This window comes from Perognathus longimembris, chromosome 17, assembly GCF_023159225.1.
Source record: "Perognathus longimembris pacificus isolate PPM17 chromosome 17, ASM2315922v1, whole genome shotgun sequence".
Taxonomy (NCBI): domain Eukaryota; kingdom Metazoa; phylum Chordata; class Mammalia; order Rodentia; family Heteromyidae; genus Perognathus; species Perognathus longimembris.
Genome location: NC_063177.1, coordinates 15,903,944 through 15,925,706, shown reverse-complemented (window position 1 = coordinate 15,925,706; position 21,763 = coordinate 15,903,944). Strand labels below are relative to the sequence as shown.

The following is a 21,763-nucleotide window of genomic DNA, read 5'->3' as shown; positions in this document are numbered from 1 at the left end:
CAGGGCCTGAGCACCATCCTTGGCTTCTTCCCGCTCAAGGCTAGCACTCTGCCACCTGAGCCACAGCGCCCCTTCTGGCCGTTTTCCATATATGTGGTGCTGGGGAATCGAACCGAGAGCTTCATGTGTAGGAGGCAAGCGCTCTTGCCACTAGGCCATATTCCCAGCCCCCCTGAGCTCTTTAGCTCAAGGCTAGTGTTCTACCACTTGAGCCACAGCACCACTTCTGGTTTTCTGGTGGTTAATTGGAGATAAAGCTCTCACTGACTTTCCTGCCTGTGCTGGGTTTGAACGTCGATCCTCAGATCTCAGCCTCCTGAGTAGTGAAGCAAGCACTTTACCACTAAGCCATATTCCTAGCCCCTTCCTGAGTAGCTAGGATTATAGGCATGAGCCACTAGCACCCGGCTAGGGTTCCCACTGTAACATATTTTGATCCTCCTCCTCTCTATATCCTTTTCCCCCATCCTACTTTCTCCTGATTGCTCTTTGCACTCCTACCCGCTTTATAACATTTGTGGCCCATTATTGTCATTATCATAATTTTAGATCTAGATTCCACAGATGAGCAAAAACATGCAAAGTGAGATTTAATTGCAAGTTATTGAAGACTGAAGTGTTTATGGGTTATCCATTATGTTTGGTTTAATTTTAGTATTTATTACTGACATTGGGCATATTTTTTGAATTTAGAGATGGTACTGATGATTTTCAATTGTCATTTTGAGTTAGCTACCCTTTCAGTTAGAAGAATCATTAAATGGTTATCAAATGAATTCTTGTTTATGTTTACAATAATTTTTTAATGAAAAAAATTTCCATTCAAGTCACCTGTTGTCACTGAGAGAGCATCTGAATTCTCACATTTTGACTCAGTATTCAATACTTGACCAAGATTAGTTTTCTTATTTTTCTTTCTTAATTAGTTGATTCACATGCTACTCTCAGTGCCTGGAACAGTACTTTGCATTGGCAACGTATGAAAATGAGACACCCAAAATGGTCCTATCCGTGATGTATCTCTTGAATTTCATTGCATTTAGGTGATGATTTTCTATTGCTTTGAAGTACTTTTGATTGAATTTTATGTATGCCAGTATTATACAGTAAGGGAATTTGAAGTGTGTGTGTGTGTGTGTGTGTGTGTGTGTGTGTCCCCGCTTGAATAAGGATTTCTTCTGTTGCCTAGGCTGAACTCCTGGGCTTAAGTAATACTCAGACTCACAAGTAGCTGGGAGCACAGGTGCTTCCCACCACACCTGGCCTTAAGATTGATTAAAAAAAAAAATCAGGAACTCAATCCATGGTCCAGGCTGGACTAAACTCATTATCTTTGTGCCTCAAACTCTTCAGTGCTGGAATGAGCCACCAGCACCTGACAAAGAATGGCCATTTGTGAAACAGTTCTTGATTCTTTCCCCCCAATTCATCTCCATTTATACTTACTAGTTAGTTATAATACTTTAAAAATATTGTGTAGAAGCTGGACACTGGTGGTTCATGGCTGTATTCTAACTATCCAGTAGGCAGAGAAAAAGAGGATTGACTCAATCTCGAGAAATAAATACAAGACCTTATGTCAATCAGTAGCGGGACACAGTGCCACATGCTTCTTGCTCTAGCCACATGGAAAATGTAAATAGGCAGATCACAGTCTAGGCCAGCCTGGACATACACCTGAGATTCTATTTGACCATATTTATTGGAAAATAACTGAAGGAAGTAGACCTTACCTCAAGGGGCATACCTCAAGTAAAAGAGCACTGCCTAGCAAGCACAGGCCCTCCATTCCAGCTACCCTTCCCCCACCCCCCCAAAAAGTTACTTTTATGGTGTTACAAGTATACCAGATAAGGACTCTGCAACTTTATTTTTTATTTATTTGTTGCCAATTCTGGAGCTTGAACTCAGGGCCTGAGCACTGTCCCTGGCTTCTTTTTTGCTCAAGGCTAGCACTCTGCCACTTGAGCCACAGCGCCACTTCTGGCTGTTTTCTACATATGTGGTGCTGAGGAATAGAACTCAGAGCTTCATGTATATGAGGCAAGCACTCTTGCCACTAGGCCATATTCCCAGCCCCTCTGCAAAAACTAGGTGAGAGAAGTAGATTACTATCTAAGCATATAGAATCCAGGATCATTTCGTGTGTATGTGTGTGTGCACGCGTGCGTGCATATGTGTATGCGTGTGCATGTATTTGTGTCTGTCTGTGCTTGTAACTGGTACTGGGATTTAAACTCAGGGCTTAACTCATGCTCAGCTTTCTTGTTCATAGTTGGTGCTCTACCACTTGTTCTATGCCTCCAACCCAAAATATTTTGGTAGTTAATTAGAGATGGACCTTCAGAGACTTTTGCCATGGCTGCCATAATCTTCTAGGTCTCAGCCTCTGAGTAGTTAGGATTACAGGTGTGAGTCTCTGGTACCTGGCTTAATTTTTTGCTTTGAAACACATTATTCTGAGGATTAAAAAAATGAATTGAAATGTTTTTCATCAGTTTTTGCTTAGGTGTACTGGTTAATACCATCAGATTGCTAAGCGTTTTATTTAGCTAATAAGTACTAGTCATTCAGGTTATTGATGACTAACAGTCAACCTTGAAGGTCACTTGTACTATGCTTGGCACTGTTTGGGTATAGTTTGTGAAATCCTTATTTGTTTCTTTGTTTTTGCCAGTCCTGTGGCTTGAACTCAGGGCCTGAGCGCTGTCCTTGGCTTCTTTGTGCTCAAGGCTAGCACTCTACCACTTGAGCCACAGTGCCACTTCTGGCTTTTTCTATATATGTGGTGCTGAGGAATTGAACCCAAGGCTTCATGTATACGAGGCGAGCACTTTACCACTAGGCCATATCCCAGCCCCTTGTTGTTATTATTTTTTTTTGTATATTGAAATTTTTTTGTTTTTGGGGGGCTGGGGATATAGCCTAGTGGCAAGAGCACTTGCCTCATATACATGAAGCCCTGGGTTCGATTCCCCAGCACCACATATACAGAAAATGGCCAGAAGTGGCGCTGTGACTCAAGTGGCAGAGTGCTAGCCTTGAGCACAAAGAAGCCAGGGACAGTGCTCAGGCCCTGAGTCCAAGGCCCAGAACTGGCAAAAAAAAAAAAAAAATTTTTTTTTTTTGTTTTTAAGGAAGAATTAAGTTTTCTAGAGAAGCTATGTATTAATATTGTTCATTAAATGTGCCTGGCAGATAACATGAATGAGTAGGTAAATAAATGTATGTTAAATTTTAAAATACTGTTTTGTCTTCTATTAACAGTAATTTAAAATACACAAAATGCAGCCAGGTATGATGGCACACAACTGTAATTTCATTCAGTGCTCAAGAGGCTGCAGCTGGAGAATGAAGGATCCTTTTGCTGCATATGAGACAATGTCTCTAATTAAAAAAAAAAGATAAGAAAACAACATTAAAAAGCTATGTAGACCTATTATTTCCTAAATGATTAAACTTGTTTTGTGAAGTCCTTAGTTCTTCTTTTTTAAAGGATTTCTTTCAGTGTAACAAGATAAAGTAGGGAGAAGTAGAAAATAAGGGAAATAATTTCCTGAATAGAGATTAGAGATTTCAAATAGTGGTTCTTATTTGTGACCTGAGCTGGGAGAATATGCCTTAATTCTTAGATCAGTTGGGGTGGCAAAATGGTTAGAGATAATATCTAAACACAGAGCCCATAGAACTTTCTTTTGCCAGACAGTTATTTTCTAGTTCCATGGCACTTTACCCGCTCTCATTCTAGAGTTTACAGCTTTTATCATCTCAAACCCAGCAGCTAACAGTTTTGTACAAAGGTCAGAATTCCTGAAACTTTACTCACTTGGCTTTAAGGATTTTTGGACCCTGAGATAACATAAGAATAAGCTGGGTGTGAGTTTCCTAGCTACTTGGAAGATTGAGTGTGGCAAGTTCAAGGCTGTTTTCAGGCTTGAGTGAGACACTGTCTCAGAAAAACATGAAATGCTCTGTATTTTGCTAATGATTTTTACAGTAGGTAAAAAATGTTAGTGGCATCATAGTAATTTTTTTTCTTTTAAATGTATACTGAGTTTAATAATTTTGAAATAAATTTTGAGTCACATCTTATTTTCTTTTCTCTTCAGGTGGAATGAACCTTTCTTGTTGACTATTTCCTGATTACTGGCTTCACTGCAAAAGAATCATTTCCTCTGTGTGGAAGCCACTTAGTGGCATATTTAATTATAAATCCAAGGATTACAAAGCTTCTTGATTTCCTGTAGGAGGGACATACCACTATATTAAATAAGCTTCACATTACAGCCAAAATGGTGCTGTCCCAGAGACAACGAGATGAACTGTAAGTTTCTTCTTTGTGTTGTTTAAAGTAAGAATGGTGGGGGGAGGTAGCTGGATATGTGGGATGGGGGTACTATGCTATCATAGCTACTCAGAAGGTGGAAGTAGAAAAATTAAAGTCGAGGTAGCCCAGCTTGGGGGTTTGGATCAAGTGAGAAGAGTTTGTCTAGCAAGTTGTAAGGTCCTAAATTCAATTCCTCAGGACGAGTGGGGAGAAAAGAGGAGGGGGTAGAGGGGAAAGGACACCAGTATTATTGAATTAAAAATATAGTACAGCTTTTGGGGCTGGGATGTACTGCAGTGGTAGAGCATTGCCTAGTATGTGCAAGGTCCTGGGTTTGATCCCCAACATTGCAAAAAGTGTTGGGGGAAGCCACCCAAGTGTCAGGTGGCTTGTGTCTGTAATCCTTAGCTGCTTGGGAGGCTGAGATCTGGAGGATTATAGTTCAAATCAGCCTGGGTAGACAAGTCTGGCAAAAAGCAAGGCTAGAAGTGTGGTTCAAGTGGTACCAGCAAAATAATAATAGCCAGGTGCTGGTGGCTCACACGTATAACCCTAGCTACACAGGAGGCTCAGATCTGAGGATCACTGTTCGAAGCCAGCCATGGAAAGAAAGACTGTTGAGACTCTTACCTACTATAAACTACTCAGAAAAGGCCCAAAGTGGAGTTATGGCTTAAAGTGGTAGAGCTCTAGCCTTGAGCAAAAATGCCCAGGGACAGTGCCTCGGCCTGAAATCAAGCCCCATGACCATAATAATAATAACAACAATAATAATGAGCCGAAAGCATCATATGCAGTTTGAGTTCCTGTCTCAGGCAAAAATCAAACAATATATAAAGGTCTTGCAGAGTGGCTTGGGTGGTGGAGCACCTACCTAGTAAGTATGAGACAGATTTAAAACTAGTACCACCAATTTTTTCCCCAAAATCATTTATAACACAAGCAGAATTTTATTTAATTTTTCTTTGAAAATTGGGAAGTCCTTTACAATGTTTATCTGAGGCAGTTATTAGAAGCCTAATTAGTATATGGGAAAATGAGAATGTGGACAGTGTAATTATACATACTCCTTAATTATCAAACTTGTTAACTTTTAAAGGTAACAGAATTGTTCAGGTGTGGGTGGCTCACATCTGTAATCCTAGCTACATAGGAGACTGAGGTCTGAGGATTGCTATTTAAAGCCAGCCTGGGCAGGAAAGTCCGTGAAACTCTGTCAGTTTCCTAATTAACCACTCAAAGGGCAGAAAGGTAACTGATTCAAGTGGTAGAGCACTAACATTGAGTGGGAAAGCTCACCAAGGTCCTGATTTCAAGCCCTAGGACACATAGCAATGCTACAGAATTTCAGTATATCAGGATAAAAGCAATCCGCTAATTATTTGTGCCCAAATCTTAAAGCCCTAAAGCTGTTTGATATCTAACTCAACTCCATGCACATAGCTGCACTTTTTAGAATTATTTAGTGGCTTTATAGTGTGTTCAGAGTGACTTAAAAATCTTATAGATGGTATTGGTGTCGTGCTATGAATTATATTAACTGCTGCAGAAATTACCATGGAGGATAAAAGAATAAGAGAATGTAGGAAGTCAGCGGAAGTGCTTCAAATTGATCTTGGCATTTTCCTAAACTTAGAATATTTTAGGAAAAAAAACTCCAAATATTATTATAATAGTTTTGAAAGGTGGCTGGGAATATGGCCTAGTGGCAAGAGTGCTTGCCTTATATACATGAAGCCCTGGGTTCAATTCCCCAGCACCACATGTACAGAAAACAGCCAGAAGTGGCGCTATGGCTCAAGTGACAGAGTGCTAGCCTTGAGCAAAAAGAAGCCAGGGACAGTACTCAGGCCCTGAGTCCAAGGCCCAGGACTGGCAAAAAAAAAAAAGTTTTGAAAGACATTGACAAAATGTTGCCTTAAGAACTGATCAAAATCAGCTTGAGGTCCACAGTGGAAATTAATAGCAAATTCGAGAAATACCCTCCCTGTCAGAACCAAGAGTTTCTTGAGTCTTACAAGTTTATCTGGACTTCTTTATCCCAACCCTCACTTAACGTGGTTAAAAGTATGACTTTGTGGAGTAGAATATTGAAACTGCTTTTAAGTTCTGAAATTATACTTATATATTCTATTACACTGTAATATACTTGCTGTACCTTGGCATTTTTTGGATTTAGCTTATTAGATTTCTCTAAAATCTTTGTCATTGATATTTGCTTTTGTTTAAAACTCTTCTCCATTGGCTTGCTAACATTTCTTTTTCTTAGAGGGTTGTGCTTAGTTTTTGTTGTTGTTTTTGTTAGTTGTGGGGTTTGAACTCAGGGCCTGAGCACTGTCTCTTAGCTTTTTTGCTCAAGGCTAGTACTCTACCACTTTGAGCCACAGCACCACTTCTGGTTTTCTGGTGGTTATTTGGAGATAAGAGTCTCATAGACTTTGCTGCCTGGGCAGGCTTTGAACCTTGATCCTCAAATCTCAGCCTCCACAGGCATGAGCCAATGGTACCCAATGCTTTTACCTTGGGTTGCCTTTAGACCTCCTAACTATATGTCTCTTATGTTGCTGGGATGAAATTAAAATTGAACCAGCATACCTGCTTGTTAGTTGAGATGGGATTTTGATAACTCTTTACCTGATTGATCTTGTACCTTGGTCTCTGTTTCCTAGAGAACTAGGATTATAGGCATATGCTACTACACCTAGCTCAGACATCTTTTAATTCTGTCTTTACAACCTCAGAACTTCCATCTCTCCAAGTGTCTTTCACTTTGTGAATTTTCCCCAGTCCTTCCTTACCTCAGATCTCTCTTAGTTTCTGACCCATGGCTCCTACCTACTCTCTTATGGGTTTTTACTTAAATGTCTTATAGCTCCTTCATATCAAAGTATTTAAAGCTGAGCCCTGCATGATGATGCACACATCTTTATTCCCAGCTCAACCTAGCAAGATTCTGTTTTTGTCTTATAATTTAAAATGGACTTGGATATAACTCAGTGGTAGACTGCTTGCCCAGCATGCTCAAGGCCCCAGCTAAATAAATAAATAAACCGAACCTAATAAATAAATAATAAATAAATAAACTGAACCTAATATCAAAACTTGTCTCTTCTTCTTTTTCTTTATTTTTTGGCCAGTCCTGGAGCTAGGACTCAGGGCCTGAGCACTGTCCCTGGCTTTTTTTTTTTTGCTCAAGGCTAGCACTCTGCCACTAGGCTATATCCCCAGCCCTGTATATATTTTCTTTGAGATGTAAAGATGAAAGAAAAGCTATTTAGTTTTTGCAACATAATTTAAAACAATGAGTTAGAAAATCTTAAAAGTCTAGTAATAGATGATAGCCTGAAAAAATTGATTGATTTACATAATGGAGTACCCAAATATTGTAATGTTGTATTGACAAAGATTTATACTACATTGAGTGAAATTATTAGCTTAACTTAACTTAAAAAAGTAAGGTTGGACTTGGCAGCAGTGTTTCATGCCTATAATGTAGCTACTGGGGAGACTGAGATCTGAGGATAGTAGTTCAAAGCCAGCTTGGGCAGAAAAGCCTGTGAGTGTCTTACCTTCAGTTAGCCACCAAAAAGCTAGAAGTGGAGCTGTGGCTTAAGTGATAGAACACTAGCTTGTAACTGTAACCTCTCTGTATATCTGTAACTGTTACCCCCCCTCTGTATATCATCTTGACAATAAAAATGTAATTTTAAAAAAAGTTCAGAGACAGTGCCCAGGCCCTGAGTTCAAGCCCCAGGAGACACACACACACACACACAGTTTGGAAGTTTAACTGAGTGGTGAGATGGAGATGGAGGCTTTGGGATCTGGATTTGATTTCTGGCACCCCCAAAAAGAAAAGTTTTAGATTTATGATTTCCTTTTAATATTCTTATATGGAAAAGTTTCACCATTTATTATCTTTCCTTATTAAAAAATACTAAGATTAAGATTGTAGTTCTTGGGGCTGGGGATATGGCCTAGTGGCAAGAGTGCCTGCCTCATATACATGAGGCCCTGGGTTCGATTCCCCAGCACCACATATACAGAAAATGGCCAGAAGTGGCGCTGTGGCTCAAGTGGCAGAGTGCTAGCCTTGAGCAAAAAGAAGCCAGGGACAGTGTTCAGGCCCTGAGTCCAAGCCCCAGGACTGGCCAAAAAAAAAAAAAAAAAAAAGATTGTAGTTCTTATAATTTGTGCAAATGTTACAACCCATATTATTTGATATGAGTTTTAGTGAAAGTTGTGTGGTTATATGTTCAGCAAAATTTCAGGTTTTGGTTTGGGACTGGACTCTGGGATAAAAGTAGAATAGAGAAGAAACATAAAATATTTAAAGTACTATAAAATATTGGTTTATCATTGACACTTCCCCTTCCTTTTATCTGCTTGATGATTATATTTTAGATTTAGAGAAGAAAATAAAGTTAAATTATACATGTGGGTTTTTGTTGTTGTTGTTTGGTGGTGTTGTTGTTTTTGCCAGTACTAGGATTTATAGCTTTTTAGCTCAAGGCTGCTTTTGTAACTACTTGAGCACACCTCCACTTCCGGCTTTTTGCTGGTTAATTGGAGCCTGCAGTTCAGGCTGGCCCATTGAGAAGCCCCATGTCATGGTATGCATTTATGATCCCAGCTACAAGGGAAGCTGTAGATAGGCAAAAATGAAAGAGCCTAACTAAAAAATAAAGCAAAATATGGTTAGAGATGTGTCTCAAATAGTAGAGCATTGCCTAGCAAACCTTGAGTTCAAACCCCAGTACAAATAGCATCATACTCTCCATGCTCACAAACACCCTCCCAAATAATCAATTATTTTTATAGTTTGAGACTTGAGGCCCAAAATAATTACAATATTAGGACTTCTTGAAATAGGTTGTTTTAGAAGAGTAGGAAGAGTTGCCAGTATTCTATCAGAGAAAGATGAAAGAGGAGTATAAAAAGGCATCTTTTTTTTTTTTTTTGGCCAGTCCTGGGCCTTGGACTCAGGGCCTGAGCACTGTCCCTGGCTTCCTTTTTGCTCAAGGCTAGCACACTGCCACTTGAGCCACAGCGCCACTTCTGGCCGTTTTCTGTATATGTGGTGCTGGGGAATCGAACCCAGGGCCTCATGTATACGAGGCAAGCTCTCTCGCCACTAGGCCATATCCCCAGCCCCCTAAAAAAAGGCATCTTATCTGTCAATTCAGCTTCTCTGTCCTTCAAGTTCCAATACTAATGTCTCATTCTGTGAGACATTAGTAAGTTTGTAGTTTGTGGAAGGTTAGCCCATTCTAATGGTTTAAAGTTATTTGTAATGTAAAAATAGTCCATAACATTTCTCTTCAAAACTAGGTTATCTCTAAGTGTGTATACCAAGTTGTAAGAAGGGCAAATACAAACATAAGAAAAATGATACCTAATTATGTAAGTTGTATCTTGCTCTGTAGAGTAGTACCCACCACTTATTAGGTAAGCAACAACTTAGGAGTGATAGGATTCTTGCCGAGCATGCATAACAGCTTGTGTTCAGTCCCTAGCAGTGCACGTATGCTAGTGCATGAAAAGAAAGACGGGAAAGAAGAAAAGAGAAAGAATAATGAAAGAGTCAAGAACAATATATGGTACATGTATTGTAACATGAGCTAAATATTTAAATACTCTAGAGGCTTTGGGTGGGGTATCCATTCTTTTAAATACCTAGATTATTTGGAAGAGAATCCTCTTTGAGTGTCTTCAGGCTTATGAGATTGTAAGTAAAATTTAATTTTTTCAAAGGAGATATGAAATATTTTTAGGAATTATTTGAATTTATTTTATTTCAGAAATCGAGCTATAGCAGATTATCTTCGTTCAAATGGCTATGAAGAGGCATATTCGGTTTTTAAGAAGGAAGCTGAATTAGACATGGTATGTTTGACATTTTGTATAATTATTCATGATAATGGATTTTAAATACTAGAAGTTAACAGTTTAGCCACTGGCAAATCTAGTTTGTTATTGTGGTTTACTTGACATTGAATTTGATTTTCACACTTTCTTTTAGTAATCAGGTTCCTAATAATGCTTAGGTGTAGAGATGGTCACTGTGGCTTGAAGTGTAATAATTAAAAAGTTCTCATTTTCCCCCGTATAGAATGAAGAATTAGATAAAAAGTATGCTGGCCTTTTGGAAAAAAAATGGACATCTGTTATTAGATTACAAAAGAAGGTAAGTCTTTTTCTTTAAAATTGTATTCAGTTTGTGTTACCTTATACTTTCTGAAATATTAGCATAATTTCATCTAGTCTTGAGAAGACAAAAATACCTTTGTTCTTTATGAAAATTTTGGCTTATACCATTGCTGATACATGCTTAACTTTGCTGTCCGAAATAGTGACTTGAATCTGCATAGTTCTGACTTCAGGAAATGGATGTGGAAATAATCCATTTGTGCCCTGAGAAGAAAAGGACACATGAGGCCAGTGGGTACTAAAGAAAGAACACCAAAATATGTTCTTAGACAATTCATGTCATTTTGATCTTTCATTTTTCCCTTTGTTTAGCTAAATAATAGTTCTAACATACATATATTATGTAGAAAAAGTTAAAATAAATAATATGGTTCTAATGTGAGCTATATATAAAAGCTGTAAGAGAGCTGGGAATGTGGCTTAGTGGTTGAGTGCTTGCCTACCATGCATGAAGCTATGGGTTTGATTCTTCAGTATCACATAAACAGAAAAAGCCAGAAGTGACACTGTGGATCAGAGACAGTGCCCAGGCCCTGAGTTCAAACCCCAGGTCTGGCAAAAAGAAAAAAAAAACAAAAACAAGTTCTAAGGAAAGTACCTACCTGCCTAGCATATGTTTAGTAAATAGTATCTTTTGGCTGGATGCCAGTGCCTCATGCCTGTAGTCCTAGTTACTTAGGAGATCTGAGGATTGTAGTTCAAAGCTGGTTTATGCAGGAAAGTCCATGAGACCCTTATGAACTACAAAAACAAAAACATGGAAGTGGAGCTGTCTGTGGCTCAAGTGGTAGAGCACTAATCTTAGTACAGTGCCCTGAGATGAGCACACAACAAAAAACATTTTTATTTTTGGTCAGTCATAGGACTTGAACTCAGAGTCTAGGCACTCTCTTTGAGGCTAGTGCTCTACCACTTAGAGGCACAGCGCCACTTCCAGTTTTTGAGTGGTTAATTGGAGATAAGAGTCTTACAGGGACTTTTCTGCTTGGGCTGGCTTTTGAACCATAATCCTCCTGAGTAGCTAGGATTACAGGTGGAATCCACTGGTGCCCAGCTGAAAAAATCTTTTATTAGGAGTACTACTACTACTTAGATAGATGAATAGCTCAGGGAAATTTTAGTAAGAATAATAATGTCCTTAGAGAAAAACACTTTCTTTGCTCTTGTAATTAGTAGGAGAAGAATGTGTCACTAAATGTAAACTGAAATTTTAAGTTAAATAGATCAGTTGTGGCAATGCACGCCTATAAATCCCAGCACTCAGGAAGGCTGAGGCAGGAGGAATTTATGGTCAGCCTCCATTTACATATTGTGATCCTATCTCAAAACAAAACAGTTCAACTGCACTGAAATTTTTCCAGTTTTTAGTTTGGTTACTCTACTTTTATTTTGGTGGTATATTTGACTACCTTAATTTTTTTCGTGTAAGTCAAATGCTTTGCAGAGTAATGCAGTTTTCTCTAGTATCTAATTATTTAAGTATGAAATAAAAGCAGTTATTAAAGAATGTCAAATATGTTATTTCTTAGAGTCATATCTATACTTAACTACATGTTCACTACATGTTGCTTTTCAAGGTTATGGAATTAGAATCAAAGCTAAATGAAGCAAAAGAAGAATTTACGTCAGGTGGTCCTCTTGGTCAGAAACGAGACCCAAAAGAATGGATTCCCCGCCCACCAGAAAAATACGCATTGAGTGGTCACAGGAGTCCAGTCACTCGAGTCATTTTCCATCCTGTGTTCAGTGTCATGGTCTCTGCTTCAGAGGATGCTACAATTAAGGCAAGCCTTTGTTAAAAGTAGACTTGATTCACTTAATGGAAAGAGTACAAGATCATGAATATGAGGGCCTCTGTAGGGCAAGGATAAGCTGTTTGAAACTGTAAATCATTTAATTCTGAGCCTGAAAGCCATAATTAGCCAGGTAAGGTTGCATACACCTGTAATCCTAGACACTTTGGAATGTAAGAGGATTATGGTCCAAATGTTATCCAAATAAATAAACAGAAGGGCTAGATAGAGGCTGTTGCTCAAGTGGTAGAAAACATTGGGAGCCCCTACGTTTAATCACCATTACCTCAATGACTAAAAAAGTATTCCTACTTCATGAGAGGCATGCTGCTAGTATATTCACTGATGAATTTGGAAAAATGCATTGGTAAGATTGCACATATTTTTATTGCTTTTATATCAGTAGTATAATTTTTTATTATGAACATTTTATTACTTTCTTAGTCATACAAAAGGTAAATATATTGCTGGGTGCCAGTGGCTCATACCTGTAATCCTAGCTACCCAGGATGCTGAGGGCTCAGGGCGAGGTTCAAAGCCAGCCTAGGCAGGAAAGTCTGTGAGATTCTTAGCTCCAGTTAACCACCAAAATGCCAGAAGTAGAGCTAAGGGACAGTGCCTATACCATGAGTTCAAACTCCTGAGTTGGCACAAATAGGTAAATAAAATATGATTGCTATTTCATTTTTAAAATTCAAATGGCACGTGCTTTCGTTAAGTTGCTATTTATGAGCAGCTTACATCTTATAAAATCTTTCCTTAGCAGTGGTACTCAGTAGGCACAATGTTGAAAATGAACTATACAACTTGTGGGTGGGGACAGGAAGGAAAAATTAGGAAAGACCAAAGGAAGGGTGACATTGGCCAAAAAGAAATGTACTCATCCAGGCTCACGTCTATAATCCTAACTACTTATGAGGCTGAGATCTGAGGATCACCATTCAAAGCCAGCCTGGACAGAAAAGGCTGAGATTCTTTTTTTGGTTGGTTTTGGGGCTTGACCTCAGGGCCTGGGCACTGTCCCTGAGCTTTTTCACTCATGGATAGGGTTCTACCACTTGGAGCCACAGCACCATTTCCAGGTTTGTTTGTTTGTTTTTGCCAGTTCTGGGGCCTGAACTTAGGGCCTGAGCACTGTCCCTAGCCTCTTTTTGCTCAAGGCTAGCACGCTACCACTTGAGCCACAGCACCACTTCTGGCTTTTTCTGTACACATGGTGCTGAGGAACTGAACCCAGGGCTTCATGTATATGAGGCAAGCACTCTACCACTAGGCCTTATTCCCAGCCCCATTTCCAGTTTTTTGATGGTTAATTGGAGATGAGAGTCTCACAGACTTTCCTGCCTGGACTGGCTTTGAACCATGATCCTCCCACAACCCTTCAATCTCAGCCTCCTGAGAAGTTAGGATTACAGGAGTGTGTGACCAGCACTGGTCATGAGACTTTTATCTCCAATAAACTCAGAAAAAGCCAGAAGTGGTGGTGTGGTGATAGAGCTCTTGACTTGAGCACAAAGTGGTCAGACAGTGCCCAGGTCCCAGGAGTAGAAAGAGAAAGAAAGAAACAAACAAAAAGTACTCATGCCAGGTGCTGGTGACTCGTGTCTCTAATCCTAGCTACTCAGGAGGCTTAGATCTGAGGATCGTGGTTCGAAGCCAGCCTGGCAAAAAAGTCAGGAGTTGGTACTATGGCTCAAAGAGATAGAGTGTTAGCCTTGAGTACTAAAGCTCAGGGATAGTGCCCAGGCCCTGAATTCAAGCCCCATGACTGATGGAAAGAAAGAAAAGAAAAGAAGGAAGAAAGGAGAGAGAGAGAGAGAAACAAAGGAAATAAGGAAGGAAGGAAGAAGGAAATGTACTCATTACCTGACTTATGAAATAACTCTCTATATCATCTTCCTACATCACCTTTTTCTTTCCTTTTTTTCCCCTTCAGTCATGGGGCTTGAACTCGGCCTAGGAGCCCTCACTGAGCTATTTCACTCAAGGTTAGCACTCTACCACTTTGAACCACAGTGCCACTTCTGGCCTTTTCTGAGTTTTTTATTGAAGGTAAGAGTCTCACAGACTTTCGGAATCATGATCTTCAGATCTCAGCCTCTCCTGAGTAGCTAGGATTACAAGTGTGAGCTACAGGTGCCTGGCTTTCTACATTACTTTTGTAATAACAAGTAAAACACACACACACACACCCTTTCTTTAGATATCTGAACCTCTACTACTCTAGTAGAATTGAGCATTTTTTTCTGGTAGCCAGGCACTGGTGGCTCACGCCTATGTATAATCCTAGCTACTCAGGAGGTTGAAATCTTAAGATCATGGTTGGAAACCAGCATGGGCAGCGAAGTCTGTGAGACTCTTATCTCCAATTAACCAACAAAAAACCAGAATAGGGTTTTGGCTCATGTGGTAGAGCCTTGGGTATAAAAGCTCAGGGACAGTGCTCAGGCCGTTAATTCAAGTCCCAGGACTGACAAAGAGTTGAGCATTCTGTTATTTTCATTCTGTATATAAATTCTTTTGGGGGGGGGGGGAAGTCCTGGGGCTTGGACTCAGGGCCTGAGCACTGTCCCTGGCTTCTTTTTGCTCAAGGCTAGCACTCTGCCACTTTTGAGTCACAGCGCCACTTCTGGCCATTTTCTATATATGTGGTGCTGGGGAATTGAACCCAGGGCCTCATGTATACAGGGCAAGCACTCTTGCCACTAGACCATATCCCCAGCCCTGTATATAAATTCTTTTTTTTTTTTTTTTTTTGGCCAGTCCTGGGCCTTGGACTCAGGGCCTGAGCACTGTCCCTGGCTTCTTCCCGCTCAAGGCTAGCACTCTGCCACTTGAGCCACAGCGCCGCTTCTGGCCGTTTTCTGTATATGTGGTGCTGGGGAATCGAACCTAGGGCCTCGTGTATCCGAGGCAGGCACTCTTGCCACTAGGCTATATCCCCAGCCCCGCGTATATAAATTCTTGTCATAGCCCCCTACAACTTTTTTTTTGTGTGTGTGGTAGTTTATTTGAACTTAGGGCCTCATTTTATCTTGGCTTGCTTGCTTAGCTATAGTGCTCTACCACTTGAACTACACCTCCAATCAGACATTTTGTTGGTTATTTCGGAGATGGAATGTCACAGACTTATTTTCTTCCCTGGGCCAGTCTTGAACCACCAACACCCAGCCATAAAACATTTTTTACACTTAGATTTCCTTATTTATATCTGTTGCCTACCTCAGACTAGGAACAAACTGAGCCTTGTGGATTAATATGCCTTCTACTAGCATGATTGGGTATATGTTAAATACTTAATTGTGGTAGTAGAAGTCTATTTTAATAAATGAAACATCAGTTTGGGCTAGAAAAATGGTCATTTTATTAATTTGTTATTTAAATGACTTAGTATGTCAGACTTGTGGCTGATATAAATGTGAAATGAAAAAGTACCTGTGGATTGGTATTAATCAGTTTTCTTGTCCTTCTATAGGTGTGGGATTATGAGACTGGAGATTTTGAGCGAACTCTTAAAGGACATACAGATTCTGTACAGGACATTTCCTTCGACCACAGTGGCAAGCTTCTGGCTTCCTGTTCTGCAGATATGACCATTAAACTATGGGATTTTCAGGGCTTTGAATGCATCAGAACTATGCACGGTAAGGGGTAGAGCATAGTGTTTTAGCAGTGATTTCTAGCATTGCAAATTCCCTACACTTATCTCTTAATCATCTGCATTGCTAGAGGAGCATATGATGTATATACATAGTCCATTCAATTGAGAAGCTGAAGTCCAGACAGCACTGGTATAATGAAAACTATAACCCAGATTTCTTGGCTCACTTAGAGAAGTGTTATACCTATACACTCATTGTCAGCTTGTTAGCCAAATCTTGCTGTGGAGACAAGGCAATGTACTTCTGTGGGAATAGTCTTTGGAATCATTTGTCTGGGTTCATATTCTTTCTTCTTAGGGCATTAGGAAATTTTAAATTCTTTCATCTGTAAAATAAAGGTCATGAGGCTGAGAATGTGGCTTAGTGGTAGAGTGCTTGCCTAGCACACGTGAAGCCCTGGGTTTGATTCCTCAGCACCACATAAACAGAAAAAGTCGGAAGTGGCACTGTGGCTCAAGTGATAGAGCGCTACCCGTGAACCCAGATCCTGAGTTCGTGCCCTAGGACTAGCAAAAAATAAAATAAAGGTCATGATAGTTAAGTAATAGAGTTGTTGTGAGGATAATAGTATATGATTGTGATATCATTTATTTAAATCATCTTGGTATGTAGATATTCATTAAATAAAGGTCTTTGTTCTTAAACATGATGAAATAGAACTATTTAAATTTTTTGTAAGGATCACACACTTTGTTAGTAATTTTAAGAATACAGTTACAAGAAAGGTATAATTGGGGGCTGGGAATATGGCCTAGTGGCAAGAGTATTTGCCTCGTATACATGAAGCCCTGGGTTCAATTCCTCAGCACCACATATATAGAAAAGGCCAGAAGTGGCGCTGTGGTTCAAGAGGTAGAGTGCTAGCCTTGAGCAAAAAGAAGCCAGGGGACAGTGCCCAGGACCTGAGTCCAAGCCCCAGGACTGGCAAAAAAAAAAAAAAAAAAAAAGAGGGGGTATAATTGGAATAGTGTGTTTCCCCCAAAATTAAATGCAGAAGAGATGGTCACTCGATTTTTATTTATTTATTTATTTTTGCCAGTCCTGGGCCTTGGACTCAGGGCCTGAGTACTCTCCCTGGCTTCTCTTTTGCTCAAGGCTAGCACTCTACTACTTGAGCTACAGCGCCACTTCTGGCCGTTTTATGCATATGTGGCGCTGGGGGATTGAACTCAGGGCTTCATGTATACGAGGCAAGCACTCTTGCCACTAGGCCATATTCTCAGCCCCACTCAATTCTAGGAATTCTGGTAAATCTTTCTAAAAGGTCATAAATTGCCCCTATCTTCTTGCTCTGAGTTATTGCCCAGCACAGTGACATACATTTTTTAATAATCCCATTTTGAGGGAGGTAGAGGAACAAGGATAGATATCAAAGTTGAGGCCAGCCTGGTCTACATGATGAGACTCTGCTTCAGAATAACAACAGAAAGTTCCTTCTAACCATTATCTAGTCCTTGAAAAAAATGTGATTTAGCCAGGCACAGTGGTTCATGCCTATAATCCCAGCTATTCAGAAATTGGAGATCTGGAGGATCTTGGTTGAAGGCCAGCCTGGGCAAAATGGTTTTTTTTTTGTTTTGTTTGTTTTGGAGGGGGGCAAAATGTTAATGGGATACCACCTCAATAAATAAGTTGGGGGTCTTAGCTATTAAGAAGCATAGGTAGGAGGAGTGGCTTCTGAGACTGGCCCTGGGCAAAAAGCCCGAGACCATATCTAAAAAAAGAACTAAACTTAAAAGAACAGGCATGGTTTCAAATGTAGATTACATCTTGGCAAGTACAAAACCCTGAGGTTCAAGCTCCAGCCACAAATTACACACACACACACACACACACACACACACACTTTTTTGGTTGCTGGTCCTAGGGCTTGAACTCAGGGCAGGAGTGATATCCCTGAGCTTTTTGGCTAAAGGCCAAAGTTCTAAGCCACAGTTCTACTTTCAGTTTTTATGGTGGTTAATTGGAAGTAAGAGTCTCATGGACTTGACTGTGACTGCTTGGGCTATCTTTGAACCTCAATCCTCAGCCCCCTGGGTAGCTAGGATTGCAGGTGTGAACCACTGGTGCACAGCTGCACTGGTTATTTTATTTTTTGTTGGTTGTAGGGCTTGTGGGCCAGGGCGCTGCAGCTGGACTCTTCAACTGAAGGCTAGTGCTCTACCACTTGAGCCACAGTGCTACTTCTGATTTTTCTGGTAGTTGGAGATAAGAGAGTCTCAAGGACTTTCCTGCCTGGGTTGGCTTTGAAGCACAATCCTCAGATAGATCTCTGTCTCCTGAGTAGTTAGGATTACAGGCGTGAGCCACCAGTGCCCAACTGCACTTAAGATGGGCTTACACTACACTATTTTATGTGCCCTGTTGTAGGTGTGATGACAGTGAGTCCATCTGTTTGTGAGTAGGGGGTTCTGTATATTCCTAGTATCACTCCCAACCATAATCTTCCTTGTTTCAGTCTCCTAAGTAGCTAGGTTTTCAGGTGCGAGTTACCAGTACCCTGCGGAAATACTTTTTTTTTTTTGTCAGTCCTGGGCCTTGAACTCAGGGCCTGAGCACTGTCCCTGGCTTCTTTTTGCTCAAGGCTAGCACTCTACCACTTGTGCCACAGTGACACTTCTGGCCTTTTCTATATATGTGGTGCTGAGGAATCAAACCCAGGGCTTCATGTATACGAGGCAAGCACTCTTGTCACTAGGCCATATTCCCAGCCCTAAAAATAATACATTTTAAAATTCTCCATAAACACAGCAGCATAGAGATAATTCTTGACCACTGTTTTGTATCTTATTTTACTTTGTTTTATTAATATTTTTCAAATATTAGAGAACCAAATCTTCTTCTTGTTTCCTGTCTGTCATATGCACACAAGCATTTTCTTTCGACATTCTTGTGCTTTTTTCGTGCACATCCTAGGGCTTGAACTAAGGGCCTGGATGCTGTCCTTGAGTTTTTGTGTTTAAGGCTAGTGCTCTACCAGTTGAGCCATAGCTCTAAGTAAGAGTCTCGAGTTTGTCTGCCAAAACTGGCTTTGAACTGTGAGCCTTAAATCTTAGCCTACTGAGTAGGATTATAGATGTGAACCACTAGTAAGAACCTGGCTAAAGTCTTAGTTTTTAGCCCAGGGCTAGCCTTGGAAATGAGATCCTTTGATCATTTTGCCTCAGTCTCTGCAGGACCCAATCATACCTGACAACATTTCTTTTATCAATTCTGTGAACTGTGTACTGTAAATCTTATTTCTTACATCTAAGAATATCAGCCATAGAATCCTTCATGTATAAACATTCAGACTCACTAGAGTGTATGAATATATTGACACAGTGGTGATGCCTTTGTTTTAAAACAGTCACACAGATTGAAACTTAATTTATAATCAGTTCCTGAACTTCTTGTATAAATCTTACCAAATTTATTTAAAGCTCAATGAATTAAGAACTTGATGTGGTCAGGTACTGTTGGCTCACGCCTGTAATCCTAGCTACTCAGGAGGCTAAGATCTGAGAGTTGTGATTCAAAGCCAACCTGGGCCAGGAAAGTCTTTGAGACTCTTAATCTCCAATTGGCCAGCTAAAAGCTGGGAGTGGAGCTGTAGCTCAAGTGGTAGAATGCTAACTTTGAGTTCAGGGAAAGACTCAAGCCCTGAGTTCAAGTCCTACGATCTGCACACACAAAAAAAACACTTGCTGTGGCTTTTTAAAACACCATGGAAAAATCCATGCTGAACTGAGATCTAATTGTTCTTGGTGATATATTGCTGAATACATTACTGTGTTATGTGTTTTAGGCCATGACCACAATGTCTCTTCAGTAGCCATCATGCCTAATGGAGATCATATAGTGTCTGCCTCACGGGATAAAACTATAAAAATGTGGGAAGTGCAAACTGGGTAAGTTTAGTTGAATGAATCTAGAATGATCATCATGACAGTTTTTATACTGCAAAGTTATGTACTTTGAAAGTATGTTTAAGGGCTTGGGATATGGCCTAGTGGCAAGAGAGCTTGCTTCGTATACATGAAGCCCTGGGTTCAATTCCCCAGCACCACATATACAGAAAATGGCCAGAAGTGGCGCTGTGGCTCAAGTGGCAGAGTGCTAGCCTTGAGCAAAAAAAAAAGAAGCCAGGGACAGTGCTCAGGCCCTGAGCCCAAGGCCCAGGACTGGCCAAAAAACAAAAACGAAACGGAAGGAAGGAAGGAAGGAAGGAAGGGAAGGAAAAAAAAAAAAAAAGAAAGTATGTTTAAAGGCTGGAAGTATATGAGTTCAATGGTAGAGCACTTGCCTAGCCCTCAAGCCATGCACAAGACACTGGCTTTACTTCCTAGCACTACTACTACTTTAAAAAAAAAAAAAGACCTCCCCCCATCCATTAAGTAATAAATATTCCTTTGGGTTTAAATTAAAATGTAAGTAGCATTTGTGTTAGTATGTCCATGTTATCCTGAGCTTAGAATTACACTTAATGATTATAGTCCATAACTGTTTGGTTTTGCCCAGGTTAGTAATGCATACTGTTTTTCCAGAATTGCTAGAAACATTTTAAAACATTTTATTCCTCTGTGTATTTTGCTTTCTCTGATTTTATTGATTTGGTTAGCTCTTTAGTGATCTCCCTGTCAGCCTGTATTATCTGGTATTTGACTTTCTGGCCTATGTTTATCTTGTATTAACCAGGATTTTATGTTTATTCTGTTGACTTATGTGTGATTTATCTACCTTGGTATTCTCTTATTCTAATGCATAGCTATTTTTGTGTCACTTGGGGAAAGAATACTGATGATTGTCACTCACAATGTAAATTATTACTTATATTGACAGCTACTGTGTGAAGACATTTACAGGACACAGAGAATGGGTACGTATGGTGCGGCCAAATCAGGATGGCACTCTGATAGCCAGCTGTTCCAATGACCAGACTGTGCGTGTGTGGGTCGTAGCAACAAAGGAATGCAAGGCTGAGCTCCGAGAACACGAGCATGTGGTGGAATGCATTTCCTGGGCTCCAGAAAGTTCATATTCTTCCATCTCTGAAGCAACAGGATCTGAGGTACAATATAATACACATACTATTTCATGCTCTAGTTGTTGAAATCTTAGAGCCTTACATAAGTTTCTGTTTTTCCATTTTAGATCTGATAATGGATTTAAGAATCTGCATCCTAGAATTTGAATCTTGAAACTCTGCTCTTTGCAACATGTAGTTGGGCTTCTATTTTTTAACTAGTGATTATTATTGCTGTCAGATGAGCCTTGATTTGATGTGTGTTGAGGCTGGGGATTCTTTTGAATAAACGTGATCATTTGAAGCCAAGCATTATGGTACATAGCCGTGATTCCAGCACTCATGAATTATGAGCAGAATGATCTTGAGTTTAAGGCCAGCCTCTGCTACACAGCAAGACTTTGTCTCAAAACACAAATAGCCAAAAAATTACAGAACGACATTTCTATTAACAATGAGTCAAAATTATTTATTTTTGTACAGGCTTTTTTATCATGGATTTCTAATATTGTACCTTAAATTGAAGAAATCACTCTAAATCTTCTATTGTGATTCTCTTGATTTTGGCTGGCTTATCGCATTCATTTCTCCCCTCCCCACCACTTGTACCTGTCTCAGGCCTTTAAGCATGCCAGACAAGTGCTCAAACACTGTGTTTATATCCTACTCAATACTTTTAAATTCTTTATGTTGCTCTGTGGTGGTTGTTACTTACCACATGGACCTATCCTGGCTGGACTTTATATAAAAATTAAAGTTTTAGACT

At 39.9% G+C, this 21,763-nt stretch overlaps 1 protein-coding gene across 1 annotated transcript in view; it reads left to right on the top strand.

The window, feature by feature from the left end:
• The window catches only part of Pafah1b1 (platelet activating factor acetylhydrolase 1b regulatory subunit 1), a 62,895-nt gene that overhangs the window by 27,946 nt on the left and 13,186 nt on the right, over positions 1–21,763 (top strand). The window contains exons 2-8 of the mRNA XM_048366456.1: positions 4,110–4,324; positions 10,129–10,213; positions 10,440–10,514; positions 12,115–12,321; positions 15,806–15,974; positions 19,780–19,882; positions 20,814–21,042. Of these exons, the coding sequence (XP_048222413.1) occupies positions 4,293–4,324; positions 10,129–10,213; positions 10,440–10,514; positions 12,115–12,321; positions 15,806–15,974; positions 19,780–19,882; positions 20,814–21,042 (900 nt within the window). The 5' untranslated portion in view covers positions 4,110–4,292. The remainder of the gene's footprint in view (positions 1–4,109; positions 4,325–10,128; positions 10,214–10,439; positions 10,515–12,114; positions 12,322–15,805; positions 15,975–19,779; positions 19,883–20,813; positions 21,043–21,763) is intronic.